This window comes from Nannobrachium achirus (genome assembly GCF_963921795.1).
Source record: "Nannobrachium achirus genome assembly, chromosome: 8".
Classification (NCBI taxonomy): Eukaryota; Metazoa; Chordata; class Actinopteri; order Myctophiformes; family Myctophidae; genus Nannobrachium; species Nannobrachium achirus.
In genome coordinates this window covers 1,915,735-1,937,157 of record NC_137817.1, presented here as the reverse complement: position 1 = coordinate 1,937,157, position 21,423 = coordinate 1,915,735, and the positions used below count along the sequence as shown (strand labels likewise).

The following is a 21,423-nucleotide window of genomic DNA, read 5'->3' as shown; positions in this document are numbered from 1 at the left end:
AGAAATAAACCTGTGAAAAAAAAACATTAATTTTGCAGGACATTTTCAGGAAAATAGCAGTGAATACTCTGCTATTTGTATACTGTATACAGGGGCGTCAATTGGGTATGGCAGGGGTATGCAGCTGCCATACCATGGGTCCAGGGGGGAGGATAAAAGTTACTTTTAAATATACATCCATGAATGTCTCTTTGTCTATCTGTGCTGGTTATTATGTTGATATATTACAGTAAAATAACTACAAATGCAAAATGTAACAAAATGGTCACTTTAACAAGGAATTATAATTATATTCTCCACACTTGAATTCTCCCCATCTTGACAGAATGGTATATTCCCAGGTTCCGCAGGTCAGCTGCACAGGTGCAATGCATTATTGTTAATTGTGGCATCTTAAAATAAATGTATCGTGCCTGTTGCTAAGGTATGGCAACATGACTGGTGTCTTGCACGCGAGCCAGTCATGTTGCCATACCTTAGCCTTTTCTGAACTGACACCGCTGTCTGTATATTGAAGCTCTGTAGGACTCTTAATGAAATGAATCCATTAACTAGTCTGTTAGAGACTGTAATGAAATGAATCCATTAACTAGTCTGTTAGAGACTGTCTTAATGAAATGAATCCATTAACTAGTCTGTTAGAGACTGTAATGAAATGAATCCATTAACTAGTCTGTTAGAGACTGTAATGAAATGAATCCATTAACTAGTCTGTTAGAGACTGTAATGAAATGAATCCATTAACTAGTCTGTTAGAGACTGTCTTAATGAAATGAATCCATTAACTAGTCTGTTAGAGACTGTAATGAAATGAATCCATTAACTAGTCTGTTAGAGACTGTAATGAAATGAATCCATTAACTAGTCTGTTAGAGACTGTCTTAATGAAATGAATCCATTAACTAGTCTGTTAGAGACTGTAATGAAATGAATCCATTAACTAGTCTGTTAGAGACTGTAATGAAATGAATCCATTAACTAGTCTGTTAGAGACTGTAATGAAATGAATCCATTAACTAGTCTGTTAGAGACTGTAATGAAATGAATCCATTAACTAGTCTGTTAGAGACTGTAATGAAATGAATCCATTAACTAGTCTGTTAGAGACTGTAATGAAATGAAATGAATCCATTAACTAGTGTCTGTTAGAGACTGTAATGAAATGAATCCATTAACTAGTGGTGAGTCTGTTAGAGACTGTAATGAAATGAATCCATTAACTAGTCTGTTAGAGACTGTAATGAAATGAATCCATTAACTAGTCTGTTAGAGACTGTAATGAAATGAATCCATTAACTTGTGGTGAGTCTCTGTTAGAGACTGTCTTAATGAAATGAATCCATTAACTAGTCTGTTAGAGACTGTAATGAAATGAATCCATTAACTAGTCTGTTAGAGACTGTAATGAAATGAATCCATTAACTAGTCTGTTAGAGACTGTCTTAATGAAATGAATCCATTAACTAGTCTGTTAATGTTAGAGACTGTAATGAAATGAATCCATTAACTAGTCTGTTAGAGACTGTAATGAAATGAATCCATTAACTAGTCTGTTAGAGACTGTAATGAAATGAATCCATTAACTAGTCTGTTAGAGACTGTAATGAAATGAATCCATTAACTAGTCTGTTAGAGACTGTAATGAAATGAAATGAATCCATTAACTAGTGTCTGTTAGAGACTGTAATGAAATGAATCCATTAACTAGTGGTGAGTCTGTTAGAGACTGTAATGAAATGAATCCATTAACTAGTCTGTTAGAGACTGTAATGAAATGAATCCATTAACTAGTGGTGAGTCTGTTAGAGACTGTAATGAAATGAATCCATTAACTAGTCTGTTAGAGACTGTAATGAAATGAATCCATTAACTAGTGTCTGTTAGAGACTGTAATGAAATGAATCCATTAACTAGTCTCTGTTAGAGACTGTAATGAAATGAATCCATTAACTAGTCTCTGTTAGAGACTGTAATGAAATGAATCCATTAACTAGTGGATGTGTCTGTTAGGGGCTGTAATGAAATGAATCCATTAACTAGTGGATGTGTCTCTGTTATCCTGAGGTGAGGATGAGTTCAAGCAGCAGGAATGCTCTGGCATTTCCACAGCAGTGAGGAAGAGTCTCTGCTGTGAGGCTGATAACACGGAGTCTTCAGTTCACACAGGACTCATCGTTCACAGCCTGGACGCTGCATAAAGCTCTGTTTACGCTCTGAGTGTCTCCTTCAGACAGGGTTGATATTTTGCAACAAGGTTTGTTGATCAGAAGATCGTTGATGGCAGTGGCGTCAGTTCAGAAAAAGCTAAGGTATGGCAACATGACTGGTGTCTTGCAACACAACAGTCATGTTGCCATACCTTAGCAACAGGCACGATACATTTATTTTAAGAAGTACATTTTATTTTCTTCCGTTTCTCTACGGTTTCTTGGGCAGCCTGGAACGGTTGTTCAAGTGCAGCTAAACTTGGCACGTTAGTAAACGTGCCACAATTAACAATAATGCATTGCACCTGTGCAGCTGACCTGTGGAACCTGGGAATATACCATTCTGTCAAAATGGGGAGAATACAAGTGTGGAGAATATAATTATAATACCTTGTTAAAGAGACCATTATGTTAAATGTTGCATTTGTAGTTATTTTACTGTAATTTAACAACATAATAACCAGCACAGATAGACAAAGAGACATTCATGGATTTATATTTAAGTAACTTTTATTTTCCCCCCTGGACCCAGGGTATGGCAGCTGCATACCCCTTCCATACCCAATTGACGCCCCTGGTTGATGGGCTAAATGAAGGGAACTTTCTTTCATCCTACTCAGCTGTTATTTGTTCTGTCCAGCAGGTCTTCATGATTTTAGGAAAAAATTCGATAACGTTAAGTATTGACGATATAATTGATTGATTGATTGTTTTATTAAAATGGAGAACAACTTTAGAGGGCAATGGTAGCCAATCAGGAGGGAATATGGGAAATGGGTCAGTGTCCGAAAATGTGTTTTTATAGAATCGGCCAGGTGGTGGCGCCAGATGGGACAGATGTAATTTGATGACATGACTGTAGAGATACTGTGTACAGGCTTTGTGTGATTTTAGGGCAAAATCTGTAGGAGCAGTGTCCAAAAATGTGTTTTGCATGAATCGGCCTCATGGTGGCGCTAGAAGAGGGCCATGTGAGTAATTAGGGTTGTAGTTTGGCAGCCAAGGAGTGTGTGTGCAAAGTTTGGCATGGATCGGGGCAACGGTGGCGGAGATATGAGTAGGGTGATAGTGTGACGTGTGACAGACAGACTGAGACTGACAGACAGACAGCCGGTGGAGGTTTTGATAGTAACTGCGACCTGACGGTCGCAACAATATAAATGTAGTACAGTACAAGTACAGTTAAACACCCTGCCTAAAAGGAACATCTCAAATAAGACCTTTTACGGTCTTTTTGTTCCGTTGAAAGCCCTCGTATGACTTGTGATAAACACAACACAAGTTTAACACAAAGACAGACATTATTCTATTCGGACAAGGAAATATTCAACCAATGAAAATTCAAAAGTGCTTTGGCCTCCACTTGAGCTGTTTGATGTTTTCTTTTTACATTTTCTTTAGAATTTGTTTAATTTTGTTTTTGGTGTTGTTATTTCCTCTTTTTAGGCCAGGGAAACATACCAGTAAATCAACATTATGAGAAATAACTGTTCAGAATCTACTCTCTTTGTAGGCTGCAAATAACCAACACACCAACACCATAGCCAGCGCATAATGTATTGCTTATAAACCAGGGGTCTTCAACGTTTTCAGGCCAAGGACCCCTTAGTTGAGAGAGAGAGATGAAGCAGGGACCCCCACAACCTGTTCATATATTTCCATTTAGTTTCATCTTTTGACAGCACAATCATCAGTGTATTTTGGATTCATGTTAATTTGTGTTTTCAAATATTTAACCACTTGAACCGTCAATACTTAATAAACTTGACCTTTCACTCTGTACTTAGTGTGCTCTTTTTCCCCTCTACACCAAACCTCTTTGCCGAAAATAGCCGATCTACAAGCTCACAACGCCTCGGGCAAGGCGTTGTGAGCTTGTAGATCTGCTATTTTTGGCTACAGTTCTCAGAATATGGACACTAGGGTTCAAGTTATTAATATAAAAAGGATTGGAAGATTTTGAGGACCCCCTGTAGTAACTCTGAGGACCCCCTAGGTGTCCCGGACCCCCTGTTGAAGACCCCTGTCATAAACAATAAATATCGGCTACTGCCAACGGTTAATGTCAGCTTCATTTGCCGATAACGATATTGACCGATAACAGCAAACATTGTCCGATACATCGTCCGATATATCAGTGCATCCCTAATAATTATGTAAACGCCCACACAAGGAAGCATACGTGTCATTTTACATTTATGTAGTTGGCTATTAGAAAATAGCAGATCTACAAGTGTCCTCGTAAACCAGGCTCCTCAGTTTACTAGGCTGATCTACAAGCTCTGTGGGAAAATGTACAACATGTCTTTTGTACATTTGTAGAATCGGCCTTGTGTCTTAAATGGGACAAAGTTAGGGAAACAGCAGAGAGAGGGAGAGAGGGGGAGAGGGTTAGGGAGAGAGAGAGAGAGAGAGAGAGAGAGAGAGGGCGGGAGGGTTAGGGAGAGAGAGAGAGAGAGAGAGAGGGAGAGAGAGGAGGGGAGATGGAGAGAGAGAGAGAGGGGGGAAAGAGAGAGAACAGGAAAAGGAGGGAAAAACAAGAATGAAGGAAAACAAGAGATGGAGATAAGAACGAGAAACAGGATGTTCAAAGTATTTAACAGAGCTGTGTGTGTGTGTGTGTGTGTGTGTGTGTGTGTGTGTGTGTGTGTGTGTGTGTGTGTGTGTGTGTGTGTGTGTGTGTGTGTGTGTGTGTGTGTGTGTGTGTGTGTGTGTGTGTGTGTGTGAGAGAGAGAGAGACACACACAGATTGAAAGCTGCAGTAACAGTTAGAATGTACATTCTCAGTTAAATTAAGTCAATGGTTTTAAGCAAGTTGGAGAAAATGAATGATAGAGAGAGGGAGGGAGAGAGAGAGAGAGAGAGAGAGAGAGACTGTGAGAGAGAGAGAGAGAGAGAGAGAGAGAGAGAGAGAGACTGTGAGAGAGAGAGAGAGAGAGAGAGAGAGAGAGACTGTGAGAGACTGTGAGAGAGAGAGAGAGAGAGAGAGAGAGGAGAGGAGAGAAGGAAGGGGTGGGGGTAGAGAGACAGTGGCGTCAGTTCAGAAACAGCTAAGGTATGGCAACATGACTGGTGTGCACATGCAAGACACCAGTCATGTTGCCATACCTTAGCAACAGGCATGATACATTTATTTTAAGAAGTACATTTAATTTTTTCCCCCGTTTCTACGGTTTCTTGATATGGCAGCTGACCTGCGGAACCTGGGAATATACCATTCTGTCAAAATGGGGAGAATACAAGTGTGGAGAATATAATTATAATACCTTGTTAAAGTGACCATTGTGTTAAATTTAGCATTTGTAGTTTATCAACATAATAACCAGCACAGATAGACAAAGAGACATTCATGGATTTCTATTTAAAAGTAACTTTTATTTTACCCTGGGTTTGGCAGCTGCATACCCCTGCCATACCCAATTGACGCCCCTGTAGAGAGAGAGAGAGAGAGAGAGAGAGAGAGAGAGAGAGAGAGAGAGAGAGAGAGAGCTGGGTGTATTGTGCTCTCTCTCTCTCTGCTGTGTGTGTGTGTGTGTGTGTGTGTGTGTGTGTGTGTGTGTGTGTGTGTGTGTGTGTGTGTGTGTGTGTGTGTGTGTGTGTGTGTGTGTGTGTGTGTGTGTGTGTGTGTGTGTGTGTGCGTGCGTGTTCATAGGTGCAACATTTGGTTTGGATAATTTCTACGTCTGGTCTTTCAACCTGTTGCATTCTGGCTGGCAGCGCAGTGCACGGCAGGCAGTGTGTGTGTGCGTGCACGCACGTTTGTCTCTCTCTCTCTGTGTGTGTGTGTGTGTGTGTGTGTGTGTGTGTGTGTGTGTGTGTGTGTGTGTGTGTGTGTGTGTGTGTGTGTGTGTGACAGGACTCTGTAGAACAGCACAGCACATCTGACAAGCGTGCAAAGCGCGTCGGACTCAATTTATCATCCTACGAGGTAACGTATGAAATATATCTGAAATATATCTAATGCATGGGTTTATTATAGAAATACTGGATGTGCCTTTCTTTTTGTTTACTTTATTACCTGCACTTTAAACATATAAAAGTATAGTTCAGTTCAAACCAGTGAAGAATCTTAAGAAGGTCTGAAAATGTTTCAAGGCTGAAGCCAAAAAGCTTATTTTGATTATTCCTCATTTGAAGACAAAATCTAATCTAAATCTACTGGAGTTCTCAACCATTAAAGACAAATCACTTCTTTTTAACTACTTTTTTACTACTACAAATACTGTCCTTATGGACCCACTTACAGTTAAACTGGGTTTATTCAAATCAATTCTATTTAATTCAGAGGTTTAAGTCTTTTTGCAACATTTATTTGTGTGTGTATTTTCTACGTTGACGTGGAAAGCTGACTTCTCAAAGCCCCTGGAGGCGTTTCAATCCTTCTACTTGATCCATGTGTGCTTTTAATTATTCTGCGAGTGAAAATAAACCAACACACATGAACAAATATATAGCATTTAATTAAGAATCAAGATATTATACTTAGTGATAGACAGTTACTAATTAGGTTTACTTGATTACTGTACTTTTCTATATACGTAACAACAAATTTGTTAAGCACTTAAGCCCTATTACAGATATAGTGAAAATATCCAGTAAGCTCACATCGCGTTGCAGAACTTGTAAACCTGCTATTTTCCTTTTCTTTCTTCTGTTTCTTTTTTTCTCTTTTTTTTGCTCTTTTGTCTCTTTTTTTGGTTTAAATAATGAATAACTACATGAGATCCGTATTTGTGTTATTTCTTTCTGAAAAGTTTTGGACATACAAGGTTTTCACCCTGCGATGACAATGTGTATTTTTAACATTCAGAACGGGTACACATTATTGTGTATCATTATTTTATGCTTTAACTATTGTAAAATAGCAGATATACAAGCTCACAGCGCGAGCTTGTAGATCTGCTATTTTTGAAAAATTTAAAGAAAAGGTCCTTTTCACTTAACTGGAGCTCAGTTAGTCTGTTCTTGAGAGACTACTATGTCAGTGGTTCTCAAACCTTTTCATGTGAAGGACCCCCAAACTCATATGTATTTGGCCACGGACCCCCATCTCAAAATATCTAGTTCCAGGGACCAGCCAGAAGCAAAATTTGAGTTACAAACGTTCGCTTTAAAAATACATATATTCAAAGATTTGCACACATTTTCACAACTTTTTCAAAAATAGCAGATCTACTAGCTCGCAGCGCGGCACTCGGTGTCATGCTGTGAGCTTGTATATCTGCTATTTTTCAATAGCTAAAGCATTAAATAATTGTCTCTCTGCGTTCTTTGATCCTATAGTTTACTGAGACGCAACGCTGTCTCTCTGCGTTCTATGATCCTATAGTTTACTGAGACGCAACGCTGTCTCTCTGCGTTCTATGATCCTATAGTTTACTGAGACGCTACACTGTCTCTCTGCGTTCTATGATCCTATAGTTTACTGAGACGCAACGCTGTCTCTCTGCGTTCTATGATCCTATAGTTTACTGAGACACTACGCTGTCTCTCTGCGTTCTATGATCCTATAGTTTACTGAGACACTACGCTGTCTCTCTGCGTTCTATGATCCTATAGTTTACTGAGACACTACACTGTCTCTCTGCATTCTATGATCCTATAGTTTACTGAGACACTACGCTGTCTCTCTGCATTCTACGATCCTATAGTTTACTGAGACACAACGCTGTCTCTCTGCATTCTACGATCCTATAGTTTACTGAGACACAACGCTGTCTCTCTGCGTTCTATAATCCTATAGTTTACTGAGACACTACGCTGTCTCTCTGCGTTCTATAATCCTATAGTTTATTGAGATGCTACGCTGTCTCTCTGCATTCTATGATCCTATAGTTTACTGAGACACTACACTGTCTCTCTGCGTTCTATGATCCTATACTGTAGTTTACTGAGACGCTACGCTGTCTCTCTGCATTCTATGATCCTATAGTTTACTGAGACACTACACTGTCTCTCTGCATTCTATGATCCTATAGTTTACTGAGACACTACGCTGTCTCTCTGCATTCTATGATCCTATAGTTTACTGAGACGCTACGCTGTCTCTCTGCATTCTATGATCCTATAGTTTACTGAGACACTACACTGTCTCTCTGCATTCTATGATCCTATAGTTTACTGAGACACTACGCTGTCTCTCTGCGTTCTATGATCCTATAGTTTATTGAGACTGCATTCTATGATCTGTTTTGAATTTATTTTCGGACCAGGGTTGATATTTTTCTGATTTTCGCAACTGTCACCCCTGGGTCCGTCTCCTCTCTCTCTCCTTGGCATGAAAACCGTTTTTTGTGGATTTTGGATTTCCAAAACACAACGAAAAAACACAGCAGTGTGCAACCACCTTTACTACGTAATATATCTTTACTATAACAGAATGGTTTATCATAGAGAAATAATTGTGAAAAAAAGACACTAATCTAAATTATTTGAATCTCTCTTGTTTGCTTTGTGCTGATAACATGATAATAATAATACTAATAATACTAATAATAATCCATAAAATGATGTATTCCATCATCCAGGTATATTTAGAGAAAGCCCTACTGAACATGATGCATAATGGAAATGTCCAAAACCTTTCTGAGAAAATGTTTAAAAAAATAACCTTTCCAATAGATCCAGTGTAGTTATTACTTAGTCCCAAGCTCTTGGTAATACTTTTCCTCGGTTCAATAGTAGATATATAATAGATTCACTCAGATCAGCCAACACAGGGAAGCTGACAGAACCCTCGCTAAAAGCCCCAGGACAACGATCCACTTCTCCCTCCTGGCCCCCAAACTGTGGAATAAACTCTGTTTATTTGGACATTTCATTGAGGATAAATCTCTTGAGATGCATCAGGGTGTCCTCAGGCACAACAACACACAAACTATGACATGAAACGATGACATAACAAGCCACAATACATCGACAAAACATGTCGCACTCAGAACAACAGACTCACTACCTATAGTTTCTTCTTCTTCTTCTTCTTCTTCTAGACTCCACCTCAGTCCATAGCAGTTGCAAACCCACAATGAGCGTACATGTTAGTTAGAAAGCATTTCTTTTTTAGGTTTGTATATCAAGTTGTTACTGAACAGATGCTTGGTCAACCTACAGTACGTTCTTGTTCTTAGATTACTATTTCTATGCATTTGATGTATTGATGCTTGCTTATTGTAAGTCGCTCATACTGTGTGCGTATGTGTGCTCGTGTGCGTGCACTGTACACTTTATTATGTATGCTTTATCTACTTATAGCCGCTTTGGGGCGGAAACCATGTATGTCCGCATCGCAACTTGCATTTTCACTACTTTTTTTCTTTTTCTTTTTTTTTTTTTTTGCAACACTCATGTACAATGAAACGGAGCATTCATTTATGGGGGGGGGGGGGGGGGGGACATAAAACTCTATAATGGACAGAGGAGGTTTCTTTTGTGGTCGTGTGTTTGTGTGTCAGTCTGTCTTCAGCCTCCACTGTGCTGCAACAATGTGTCTGTAATGCTGTTTAAACAGAACACAGATCCCAGGTACTCCAGTTCAAACGTGGTTTTCAACCTCTGTCACATCGAGGTCCATTATTTATTCAGCGTTTGAGCTACGGGACCACTCGATGACATTTAGCCTCTCAAACACTTACCATAGGAGAGATAACAGGCAAAACACTGAAAACCAGAAAGACTCCCTAATCGGTACCTCATACACAAACTTTAGAAGGCAATGGTAGTCAATCAGGAGGGAATATGGGAAATGGGACAGATCCATGTTGATGACATGACTGTAGAGCTACTGTGTACCGCTTTGCGTGATTTTAGGGCCAAATCTGTAGGAGCATTGTCAAAAATGTGTCTTGCAAGAATCGGCCTCATGGTGGCGCTAGAAGAGGGCCATGTGAGAAATGAGTGGGGGTTGTGGTTTGGCAGCCAAGGAGTGTGTGTGCAAAGTTTGGCATGGATAGGGGCAACGGTTGCGGAGATACGGGGAAAAGTGTGACGTGGCGGACAGACTGACAGACTGACGGACGGACGGCCGGTGGAGCAAATTTTGAGAGTGTGAAATGAAACCAAAATTTGAGTCTCAAGAGTTAAGCCAGTTGCACACTGCACTGTGTTTTCGTTGCATTTTGGAAATCCAAAATCTTCGAAAGCATTTTTCAGGCCAAGGAGAGAGAGAGAGAGAGAGAGAGAGAGAGAGAGAGAGAGAGAGAGAGAGAGAGAGAGAGAGAGAGAGAGAGAGAGAGAGAGAGAGAGAGAGAGAGAGAGAGCAAAGGACTCGGTAGCAACAGTTGCGAAAATCTGAAAAAAATCAACCCTGGTCCAAAAATGAATATGAAATGGGCGGCAGTGTGCAAAGGTGATTGACATAAGGTGAGGTAGATTTTTTTATTCACGCGCTCCGAAATTCGCTCCGCTATTCGGCCCGAAAAATGCAGCAGTGTGCAAAGACATTTATTCAGTTCATCCCTCGATACTTGGCAAACTTGACCTTTGGCTCTCTACTTCTCCATGTCTGTGGTCCTCGGACCAGCCCTCCATGGCTGTCTCCAGTCGTCTGGGTTCTCCATACATCTGGCCAGCTTGTTGGTGCTTTCTGCACCAGGCTCTTTCTTTACTACGTCCACATAGGTACAGTTGTGCCGTTTCAAGTCTTCACACTAGGGCATTAACGAAAAAGTCGACAAGTCGACTCAGTCGACTTCATTACACAAGTCGACTCCCACCAGAGAAAGTCGAAAGTCTAAGTTGAAAAAAGAAAAATATATACTTTCTATTGTGAAAATGGCAGATCTAATAGAAAAAGTCCTTAAATTGTCACTTTAGAAATGTGCAGATACCCTCTATTCACTTCAACTTTATGTTGGTTTGTTTACTGTTGAGTTAGAAAACAATGTTGCACATTAAAGGACAACTTTAGTTTTTTGCAACAAGGGTTCATATTTTAGATTGTAATTAGAGAAAAGAAAAAGTGAGTGTTAAAATGTTTTGATTTGCTTCGTTCTATTGTTTTATCGCGTTTACCGTGCTAAAATGTGGGGCATGCGTACACATGGGGGCATGCGTACAAGTGGCTAAATATGTATTTTTAGACACAATAAGCCAGCAGTTTCTTTGTTGCCATTTACAGTAACACTTCTAGCCCCCATAAGTCACATCCAACCGTGAAAGGTTGCGTTGTATCTTGGGAATGGGCTTATTCTGTGTAAAATGACATATTTAGCCACTTGTACGCATGGCCCCAACCTCTGAAATAAGAATCTCTAAAACAATAGAAAGAAGTAAATGAAAGAATTTTAACACTCATCTTTTAATTACAATCTAAAATATGAACCCTTGTTGTAAAAAACAAAAGTTGTCCTTTAAGTTAATCATCTGGGGACCCCCCAAAATAATTGGGGTGTCTTGTGTGATGTGATGACGTCATCAAACGATAAAGTCGACTTCAACTCAACTTTTTTACTGAGTCGAGTCGACTTGCAAAAATCACAAGTCGTTAATGCCCTAGTACAGGGGTTTATTATTATATATATATATATAATTATACAGGATTGTTAACAGGTTAATGCCCTACTTCACACTTTACTGCTCTTTTCCTGAAAATGTCCTGCAAATGCATTTCTTTCTCTGTCGTGCCTTTCAAGTTTTTTTAGTATGGAGAATGGAATTATTTTTTCAGAAACCCGCAAATGTCAAGAAACCACCTTCATCTGTAGATTTAAACTTAGAAGTCAAAGAAGGTCATAAAAATAACAAAAATATCTGATCTACAAGCTCAATGTTCTGCAAATCCACTGGAAATCTACTGTCTTACCAATGGCAGGACGCGTGAAGATTTGAAATGAAACATCTGTAGTTGTGGGACGCTCTTGTGATCGATGCCCGTGCGCTGGTTCCCACAGTACACGCGTTTTGGCCAGGAGTTCTCTGTGTCGGTGGCAGTGGGCCAGCTCGTCTCATCCTCCTGATACAGTGGCGTCAGTTCAGAAAAAGCTAAGGTATGGCAACATGACTGGTGTCTTGCAAGACACCAGTCATGTTGCCATACCTTAGCAACAGGCATGATGCATTCATTTTAAGAAGTACATTTTTTTTCCCCGCCATTTCTACGGTTATATATAGATATTTAATATAGAGCTATTTAATGCTGTTACTGAACAAACACTCTATAGCAATGATTACTGTCACAATATAGAGCTATTTAACACTGTTACTGAACAAACACTCTATAGCAATGATTACTGTCACAATATAGAGCTATTTAACACTGTTACTGAACAAACACTCTATAGCAATGATTACTGTCACAATATAGAGCTATTTAACACTGTTACTGAACAAACACTCTATAGCAATGATTACTGTCACAATATAGAGCTTTATAAACTACTGTTAATTGCTGCTGTTTCATACTTTTCTTTGCACATCGGCTTTGGTTCAAGTTCATGATTTTATTCATGTTTAAATGTGTCCAATAACTGCGTGAACAGAACAAGCCCCAATTAGAGGCCAGTATGTCTTTGAGTCCGGTGTTTGTTTGTTTTTTTTCCCCCTTTTTTTTCAAGCTGGAAAAGTTGTTGGGATGTGAATGAAAAAAGCCATTGTTGTTCTGATGAAAAAGCTTGTAATTGTTTCCAATAAGCACATTAAAACGTTAAAGTGCGAGGAGTGTAAAACATTAAAACAGAGCAGAGAATGGAAGGTTTGGACTCTCTCTCTGTTTCCATGTTCTGACTGTTCCCCAGCCAGGTGAGCTAACGACCTCTTGGCAGCAGGGAAGAGTAACTAAGTACTTTTACTTTTAGGGAAGACTAACTAAGTACATTTACTTTTAGGGAAGACTAACTAAGTACATTTACTTTTAGGGAAGAGTAACTAAGTACATTTACTTGAGCAAAGTTGTTTTTTGTCTCCACCAGGCCAAAGGCAGAGCGAGACTGTGTTTTGCACCCTGTCAAGTCCGTCTGTCCGTCTGTTAACTCTTTTACTGCTTCGGACGTTCCCGTTCGCCCCAATTTTGACCCCAGCTCGTTGCCAGTACAAACTCTCGTTCTTTTTTCCTTGTCTGATGACTGTAAGCTGATGAGAGGTGTGTACAGTAAAAACATCTCCCGTAATGCTGCTTTCAAATCCCCACCACACGTAAACATCAATGATGTCCAATTCACTTCCTGGCTGTTTTCTGTGGACCTGAGCTAGATTATGCATTTCTATGCTCTGAACGACGGCAAGCGGAGAGGCCCAATTCACATCCATTCTTTGCATAAGGCTGCCCTCTGCCGCCAGCTTGGCTAAAGTACATATATAATAGGTCCAATAAAAAAAGGGTTAGTTAAGGGTTAGTTAATTTTGGGAATAATGAATAGATGTTTTTCTATAACATCACAAAGGTAAGCTGCTTTTTGCTGGCACCAGCCCCAATAAATAAATAATACATCTGGCAGTAGAACTGTTCTTAACAGCTAATCTCTGGCGGTCGCTGTCAAACTGCGCACACACTCCCTGGATGCCAATTCAGAAGAACCTCTGCCCCTCTTTTTTCACATGGGCCTGTTCTAGCGCCACCCTGAGGCAGATCTTTTGCAAAATAAATTTTTGACAGTAAATCACATTTTGGGATATTACTCCTTTGGATTTCATCCAAAAGATCACACAAAGCAGTACACAGTATCTCTGTAGTCTGTAGATGAAGTTAGTTGAAGCTTCCAAAGTTGTCAGGATTGGTCTGTTTTGAACAAAATGCCTCAAATCATGAACGCAGCTTTTACTTTCCGTGAAACTTTGTGCACGCACATTCCCACTAGGTCAAGGAACAAATGCCAGAGAGAGAGAGAAAGCAGGGGCGTCAATTGGGTATGGCAGGGGTATGCAGCTGCCATACCCTGGGTCCAGGGGGGTCCAGGGGTATGCAGCTGCCATACCCTGGGTCCAGGGGGGTCCAGGGGTATGCAGCTGCCATACCCTGGGTCCAGGGGGGTCCAGGGGTATGCAGCTGCCATACCCTGGGTCCAGGGTATGGCAGGGGTATGCAGCTGCCATACCCTGGGTCCAGGGGGGTCCAGGGGTATGCAGCTGCCATACCCTGGGTCCAGGGGGGTCCAGGGGTATGCAGCTGCCATACCCTGGGTCCAGGGGGGAAAATAAAAGTTACTTTTAAATATAAATCCATGAATGTCTCTTTGTCTATCTGTGCTGGTTATTATGTTGTTAAATTACAGTAAAATATCTACAAATGCAAAATTTATAAAGATATTATAATTATATTCGCCACACTTGTATTCTCCCCATCTTGACAAGATGGTATAATCCCAGGTTCCGTAGGTCAGCTGCACAGGTGCAATGCATTATTGGTAATTGTGGCATGTTTACTCTTGGCGAAGTTTAGCTGCACTCGAACAACCGTTCCAGGCTGCCAAGAAACCGTAGAAACGGGGGAAAGAATTTAATTGCGCGCGTGCAAAACACCAGTCATGTTGCCGTACCTTAGCTTTTTCTGAACTGACGCCACTGGAGAGAGAGAGAGCAGCGTGTTACTAATTAGTGCACAATCCTTCTTAATTAGGATAATTAGGATAATATCTTTCCGTGTCAGGCCGAGGTAATTGACTCACCCTGAGTTCTCGCCTTGGTTGCCAACTCGCTTACAGCAGTTTACAGCACACATGAAAATAACGGGTCTTGAATTTGTTCTTTCAAAGGCTACGGTAATGGTTTCACAAAGAGCCATCACCTACGGAAGACCATTGTGAGCTTGTAAATCTACCACCTACTAAAGAACTATTGTGAGCTTGTAGATCGGCTGCAAAGAGATTTGGTGTAGAGGGGAAAAGGTGCAGATGACCTAAAACACAAGAGTCGGCGATTCAAATTTCAAATATATAAATTTGTTTCAATATCCAATGCATACCTATATATGCATACCTATATAGTTAACGTGGCTAAACAGATTTCAAACTGTTTTGGCTCGGGGCACCCCTATAAATATATTTTTCATCCGAGGCACCCCTACATTATTATATTCTTAATTCTCACTCCCAGCACCTTATATTTATAGCATATTTTAGCGATTATGTTGCGAGGAAAGTGAGATAATAGCCATTTTGGTTAGAACTGACTGAAAATAACTTTGTACTTCAAGTTTAAAATGATACTAAATATATTTTTAAATGTCCAAATAAATTTCAAATATCAAATTATCTCGCGGCACCCCTGGACTGCCGTCGCGGCACCCCAGGGTGCCCCGTCACCCACTTTGAAAACCCCTGCACGAGGGGTCCCCGGGCCTCAGTTTGAGAACCTGATCGATCCTTAAAGAGAGAGAGAGAGGGAGAGGGAGAGGGAGAGGGAGAGAGAGAAACTAAATAAAAAGTAACCTCATATTTGACTGCTCTCAGCGTGCTAAAGAGAGGCAGGATCTTGGCAGGTAATTGTTTTTGCGCTAGAATCTTAGATTGATGTAATTTTATAGTCGTTCATTTAATTCGTTAGCGATTTAAAAGGGGTTTTCATACATTTTGCCACTCGTATTCCTGGGGTTTTCTCCAACAGCTGTGGAACAAAGTGTCTTAAAAGACGAATTAGTGAAAGAGTAAAAAAGCAGCGAGCCTGGCCCCAATTAAACCCATTTAGAACGGGTACACATTATAGTGTATTATTATTTTATGCTTTAACTATTGAAAAACAGCAGATATACAAGCTCACAGCGTGGCACCGAGTGCCGCGCTGCGAGCTTGTAGATCTGCTATTTTTGAAAAATCATGAAAATTGGAATTTTGACCTGATTCTTTAAGTGTCTTTTGAATCCTTCTAAGACTTTTTGAGATGTTTCTATGTCAGCAATCTGGCCAGCCATCGTCAAAGAAAAGGTCCTTTTCACTTAACTGGAGCTCAGTTAGTCTGTTCTTGAGAGACTACTATGTCAGTGGTTCTCAAACCTTTTCATGTGAAGGACCCCCAAAATGATATTTATTTGGCCACGGACCCCCATCTCAAAATATTTAGTTCCAGGGACCCCCCCCCCCCCCCCCCCCAGAAGCAAAATTTGAGTTACAAACGTTTACTTTGAAAATACACATATTCAAAGATTTGCACACATTTTCACGCCTTTTTCAAAAATAGCAGATCTACAAGCTCGCAGCGCGGCACCCTAAATGGGTTAACTCTGATCCAATTTATAGAAAACACTTCCTCATGCCTGGAACTACTCGACCAGGGGTCTTCAACATTTTCAGGCCAAGGACCCCTTAGTTGAGAGAGAGATGAAGCAGGGACCCCCACAACCTGTTCATAGATTCCATATACAATAGTTTTCCATATCGTTTGACAGCACAATTTTCAGTGTGTTTAGGATTCATGTAATTTTGTGTTTTCAGATATTTAACCACTTGAACAGTCAATACTTAAGACCTTTCACTCTGTACTTAGTCTGCTCTTTTTACCCTCTACGCCAAAGCTCTTTGCCGAAAATAGCCGATCTACAAGCTCACAACGCCTCGCAGGTACTTGAGAAAAAGACATAGAGGGTATGCGTGTGACATCATCATCTGAGTGGCAAACAAACAGATAAGAGTTGGAGTGGTTGCATTGATTTTGAAGCTACATCAGCAGATGTTTCCTGGGGACCCCCTGGAACCTCCTCATGGACCTCTGGGGGGTCCCCGGCCCTCCCGTTGAGGACCAGTGCTCGGGGATTTCTTGTCTTTTCCTGTTTTTGTCTTTATCAGACGTTCTCTCCTGGCATGAGTCTTTATTTGTCAGAGCATCCATTGTTAGGGGTTTTTCTCTTTCTTGTATCAATCCTGTCAGAGCCTGTTTTCTGCTTTTCCAAAATTGCTGTTCACTTCATATTTACCATGGATTACACGCAAGAAAATACTCAATAAGTACTTTTTATTTTTTTATATGAATGCATTACTGAACTGTTTCCCAAACACTGGGTCGGGGACACATTTTAATGGGTTGCGAATAAAGTCAAAGATTTTCCAGTAGCCTACATGAAAAAGAAAATCCAATGTTGTTATCTACAATTACAAAAATATTTAAAGTCAAAGATTTTCCAAAAGAACCTTTTTCTTTTCTCTTTCATATTAATGCATTATGTGGTTTCAGTTGATGTTTACCATGTTATCTGAGAAGGAACAGGTCATGTAAAGCTAAAGCAATGCTTTCTTTCTTTTTATTCTTTTAGTTTTTTTTTGCTGATTCTGTGAATCTAGTGCAGAGAGGTCAGTAACATGTCCATGTAGAGTTGTGTCAAACCCTGGTCTCTTCTAAGACCCTCTATACACTTAAACTTTATGTTGGTTTGTTTACAGTTGAGTGAGAAAACAACGTTGCACATTAAATTAATCATCTGGGGACCCCCCAAAATAATTTGGGGGGTCCCGAACCACTGATCTAGAAAAGGTTGTTGAACCACGGCCGTAAAACATAATCTCTAGAAAAAAAAAACTACCATTTCTAAACACACACACACACACACACACACACACACACACACACACACACACACACAGACACACACACACACACAGACACAGACACAGACACACACACACACACACACACACACACACACACACACACACACACACACACACACACACACACACACACACACACACACACACACACACACACACGTCTCTTCCTGTGTAGATTCATTTAGTTTAGAGAGTGTTGGGTCCTCATGGCTCACAGAGACACAGAGGAGTCTCTCTGCTGTCCTCTGGATCTCATGATGGAAGACGTTCTGATCCCAGACTCTGGGACCAGAATGTCTTCATGTGGAGACCTGACTGCTGCTGGGGCCCAGATTACACATTGATTGATTGATTGATTGATTGATTGATTGATTGATTGATTGATTGATTGATTAGTTGAGGTCAACTAGAAGGATTAACACGCAGGTCCAGATTCCACGTTGAGAAGTGTCTCAAATCAGTGGTTCTTGAGGGGGTTCCAGGTGGTCCCCAGCTAAATGATGGAGAGTTGGTACAACCAAATGGACACTTATAAATATTTTGCACACGCACTCCTTGCCTGCCAAACCACAACCTCCACCCATCAATTCTCACATGCCCCTCTTCTAGCCCCACCATGAGGCCCATTCTTGCTAAACACATTTTTGAACACTGCTCCTACAATGTTTGCCCTAAAATCACGCAAATCGGTACACAGTATGTCTACACTCATTTCATCAATATAGATCTGTATACTGTGACCTGACGGTCGCTTATCTCCCGATTAGGGAGTCTTACTGGTTTATTTATATATTTATGCTCTTGTGAGCATTACGCTCCCAAGAGTTACATTGTCATCTGCATTACTGAATTTACAAGAAGTCTACACAAGTAGAGAATGTAGAAGAATGGTTTGCCATTTATCTCATCAAACGGCGGTCGGTGCCATGGCATTGGTCCGAAGGTTCATTAGTCCGAATTCGTTAAGAACACTATGCCTAACCCTGACCCTAACCTCAGTAACCATAACTAAATTCGGACCAATGAACCTTCGGACTTATGGGCAGTCCCCACGGCTGTGAACGGCTGAAACGCAGACTAAACAAATGGTCCTTGATATGAAAAGGGTTTAAAAAACACTGACTTAAACCTGGTTGTTTTTGTTTCTGCTGTCTTTGCAGCTTCGTCTCCAACAGCCGTCCCGTCGCCACCGTCTGTCTCCGAGGAGGACCAGGTTGTGGAGGACATCCAAGAGCGTCCTGTCCTAACCTGTCCTAACCTGTCCTAACCTGTCCTGTTCTATGTCCATCCCGTCCCCTGCATTAGCGGTCGTCCCCCGGTCTCTTCCAGTGTCCCGTCCCATCTCAACCAGACGGCCTCCATCCAGCATCACCCCCTCCTCCCCCTGCCTCTCTGAAGGCTGCTGAACCCTGCCCCCCATCCCACCTTGTCCTCCTAACTTATGTTTATTCTCACCACGTTTATTCAACTCTCAACATGACCACTGGTTAAAAACTAAATAAAAAGAAAGGACTCGAGCCAGACACCCGCTGATTGCAATTACAAAAACACCTCAATATATGAAGCAATCAATCAATCAAAAGACCAACATAAATCCATCATATTGCAATCATCTGACCTGAAAGTCAAATAACCCTCAGACCCTCAACCCCTGATGGGACGTGTATCAGACATCAGAGTTGCATCGCCTTCGTCAGAAGCCACACCCCCCTCCCCTCCCAACCCCTAACCGGCAAACTCCCTGATTCTCAAACGTTGTCTCTCTTCAGTTCGCCCTTCCCCTGATTCCTTTACCCAAACTACGACATCCTGAGAGAACCACAGCCAACAGCATAACATCACCGAACACTTTAGGAAAAACTATTTACCATGGTTTAACGCCACACACATTTGTCGATGTTTTATCGTTCAAAAGAATATCGGTAAAAAAGAGCATTTTCCATCTTCCGGATTGCTCCCATGCACCCCTTGTAATACCTCCCCCGTACCCCTAGGGGTACCCGTACCCCGTTGAGAAAGAACCCCCGGGTCTAAGAAACACCACCAACACAGACAGACAGACAGCATGGAGACCACAGACCTGATGATGAAGGAATCCACCATGAAGGAGGAGGAGGCGGAGAAGCAGAAAGGTAAAGTGGATTCAACCATTTATTGCAACAAATGGAATACAGTTAAACTTGGCATAGGCCTAGAATTATTGAATGCTTCAACCAGTGAAAAATAGCAGATATACAAGCTCACAGCGCGGCACCGAGTGCCGCGCTGCGAACTTGTAGATCTGCTATTTTTGAAAAAGTCGTGAAAATGTGTGCAAATCTTTGAATACCGATATATGTATTTTCAAAGCGAACGTTTGCAACTCAAATGTTGTTTCTGGGTGGTCCCTGGAACTAGATATTTTGAGATGGGGAGGGGGGGGGGGGGGGGGTCCGTGGCCAAATACACATCATTTTGGGGGTCCTTCACATGAAAAGGTTTGAGAACCACTGACATAGTAGTCTCTCAAGAACAGACTAACTGAGCTCCAGTTAAGTGAAAAGGACCTTTTCTTTGAAGATGGCTGGCCAGATTGCTGACATATAAACATGGGTTTTTCAAAAAACCTTAGAAGGATTCAAAAGACACTTATAGAATCGGGTCAAAATTCAAATTTTCACAATTTTTCTAAAATAGCAGATCTACAAGCTCGCAGCGCAGCACTCTGTGCCAGTTAAAGTGTTAAATAATGTTAGGCCTGAATGGGTTAAAGGGCTCCGCGTTCTGAGATGTTCCCTGAACTCCGTTCAAGCAGCTTGCTAACCAAAACCAGGTAACTTTAAGCACAAAACCCATAGGGATACGAGCAGTACAACGAGCTGTACAACGAGCAGTACATCGAGCAGTACAATAGCAGTACAACGAGCTGTACAACGAGCAGTACAACGAGCAGTACAATAGCAGTACAACGAGCTGTACAACGAGCAGTACAACGAGCAGTACAATAGCAGTACAACGAGCAGTACAACGAGCAGTACAACGAGCTGTACAATAGCAGTACAACGAGCTGTACAACGAGCAGTACAACGAGCAGTACAATAGCAGTACAACGAGCAGTACAACGAGCAGTACAACGAGCAGTACAACGAGCAGTACAACGAGCTGTACAATAGCAGTACAACGAGCAGTACAACGAGCAGTACAACGAGCAGTACAACGAGCAGTACAACGAGCTGTACAATGAGCAGTACAACGAGCAGTACAACGAGCTGTACAACGAGCTGTACAACGAGCTGTACAACGAGCTGTACAACGAGCAGTACAACGAGCTGTACAACGAGCTGTACAACGAGCAGTACAACGAGCAGTACAACGAGCAGTACAACGAGCTGTACAACGAGCAGTACAACGAGCAGTACAACGAGCAGTACAACGAGCAGTACAATAGCAGGCAATACATTGACATATTCGCTTGAATCAGCAGGCATAAATCACGGGTATTTGAGCCTATGCCAGACTCCGGTCAAAAGGTGGAGGCTGGGGTGGAGGAGGCAGCTAAGCAGCAGCAGATCCGAAGCTTCGGATCCAAGACAAGCAGAGCTATTAGTGAATGCAAGCCGTATTTAAAGGAGCCTCCCTTATAGAGCGTGAGCTCTGATTGGATTATGACAGTGTGAGGTAATGACCAGCACATCTGTGAATAAAGAATAGGAGCAGGATCTGACTGACATCTGGTTACAGCTGAGGCGGCCGGGCGAGACTCAGCGTCC

At 41.3% G+C, this 21,423-nt stretch overlaps 1 protein-coding gene across 4 annotated transcripts in view; it reads left to right on the top strand.

Annotated features, from left to right (window-relative positions):
• slc6a4a (solute carrier family 6 member 4a) overlaps nt 1-21,423 on the top strand; it is a 75,255-nt gene that overhangs the window by 16,326 nt on the left and 37,506 nt on the right. Inside the window, exons 1-2 of one of the 4 annotated variants that reach the window (XM_080732180.1) lie at nt 6,020-6,135; nt 18,835-19,806. In XM_080732180.1, the coding sequence (XP_080588306.1) occupies nt 19,740-19,806 (67 nt within the window). In that variant the 5' untranslated portion in view covers nt 6,020-6,135; nt 18,835-19,739. Of the gene's footprint in view, nt 1-6,019; nt 6,136-18,834; nt 19,807-21,423 lie in introns of those variants that run through there. The other 3 variants (XM_080732183.1, XM_080732181.1, XM_080732182.1) reach the window with 3 other exon arrangements.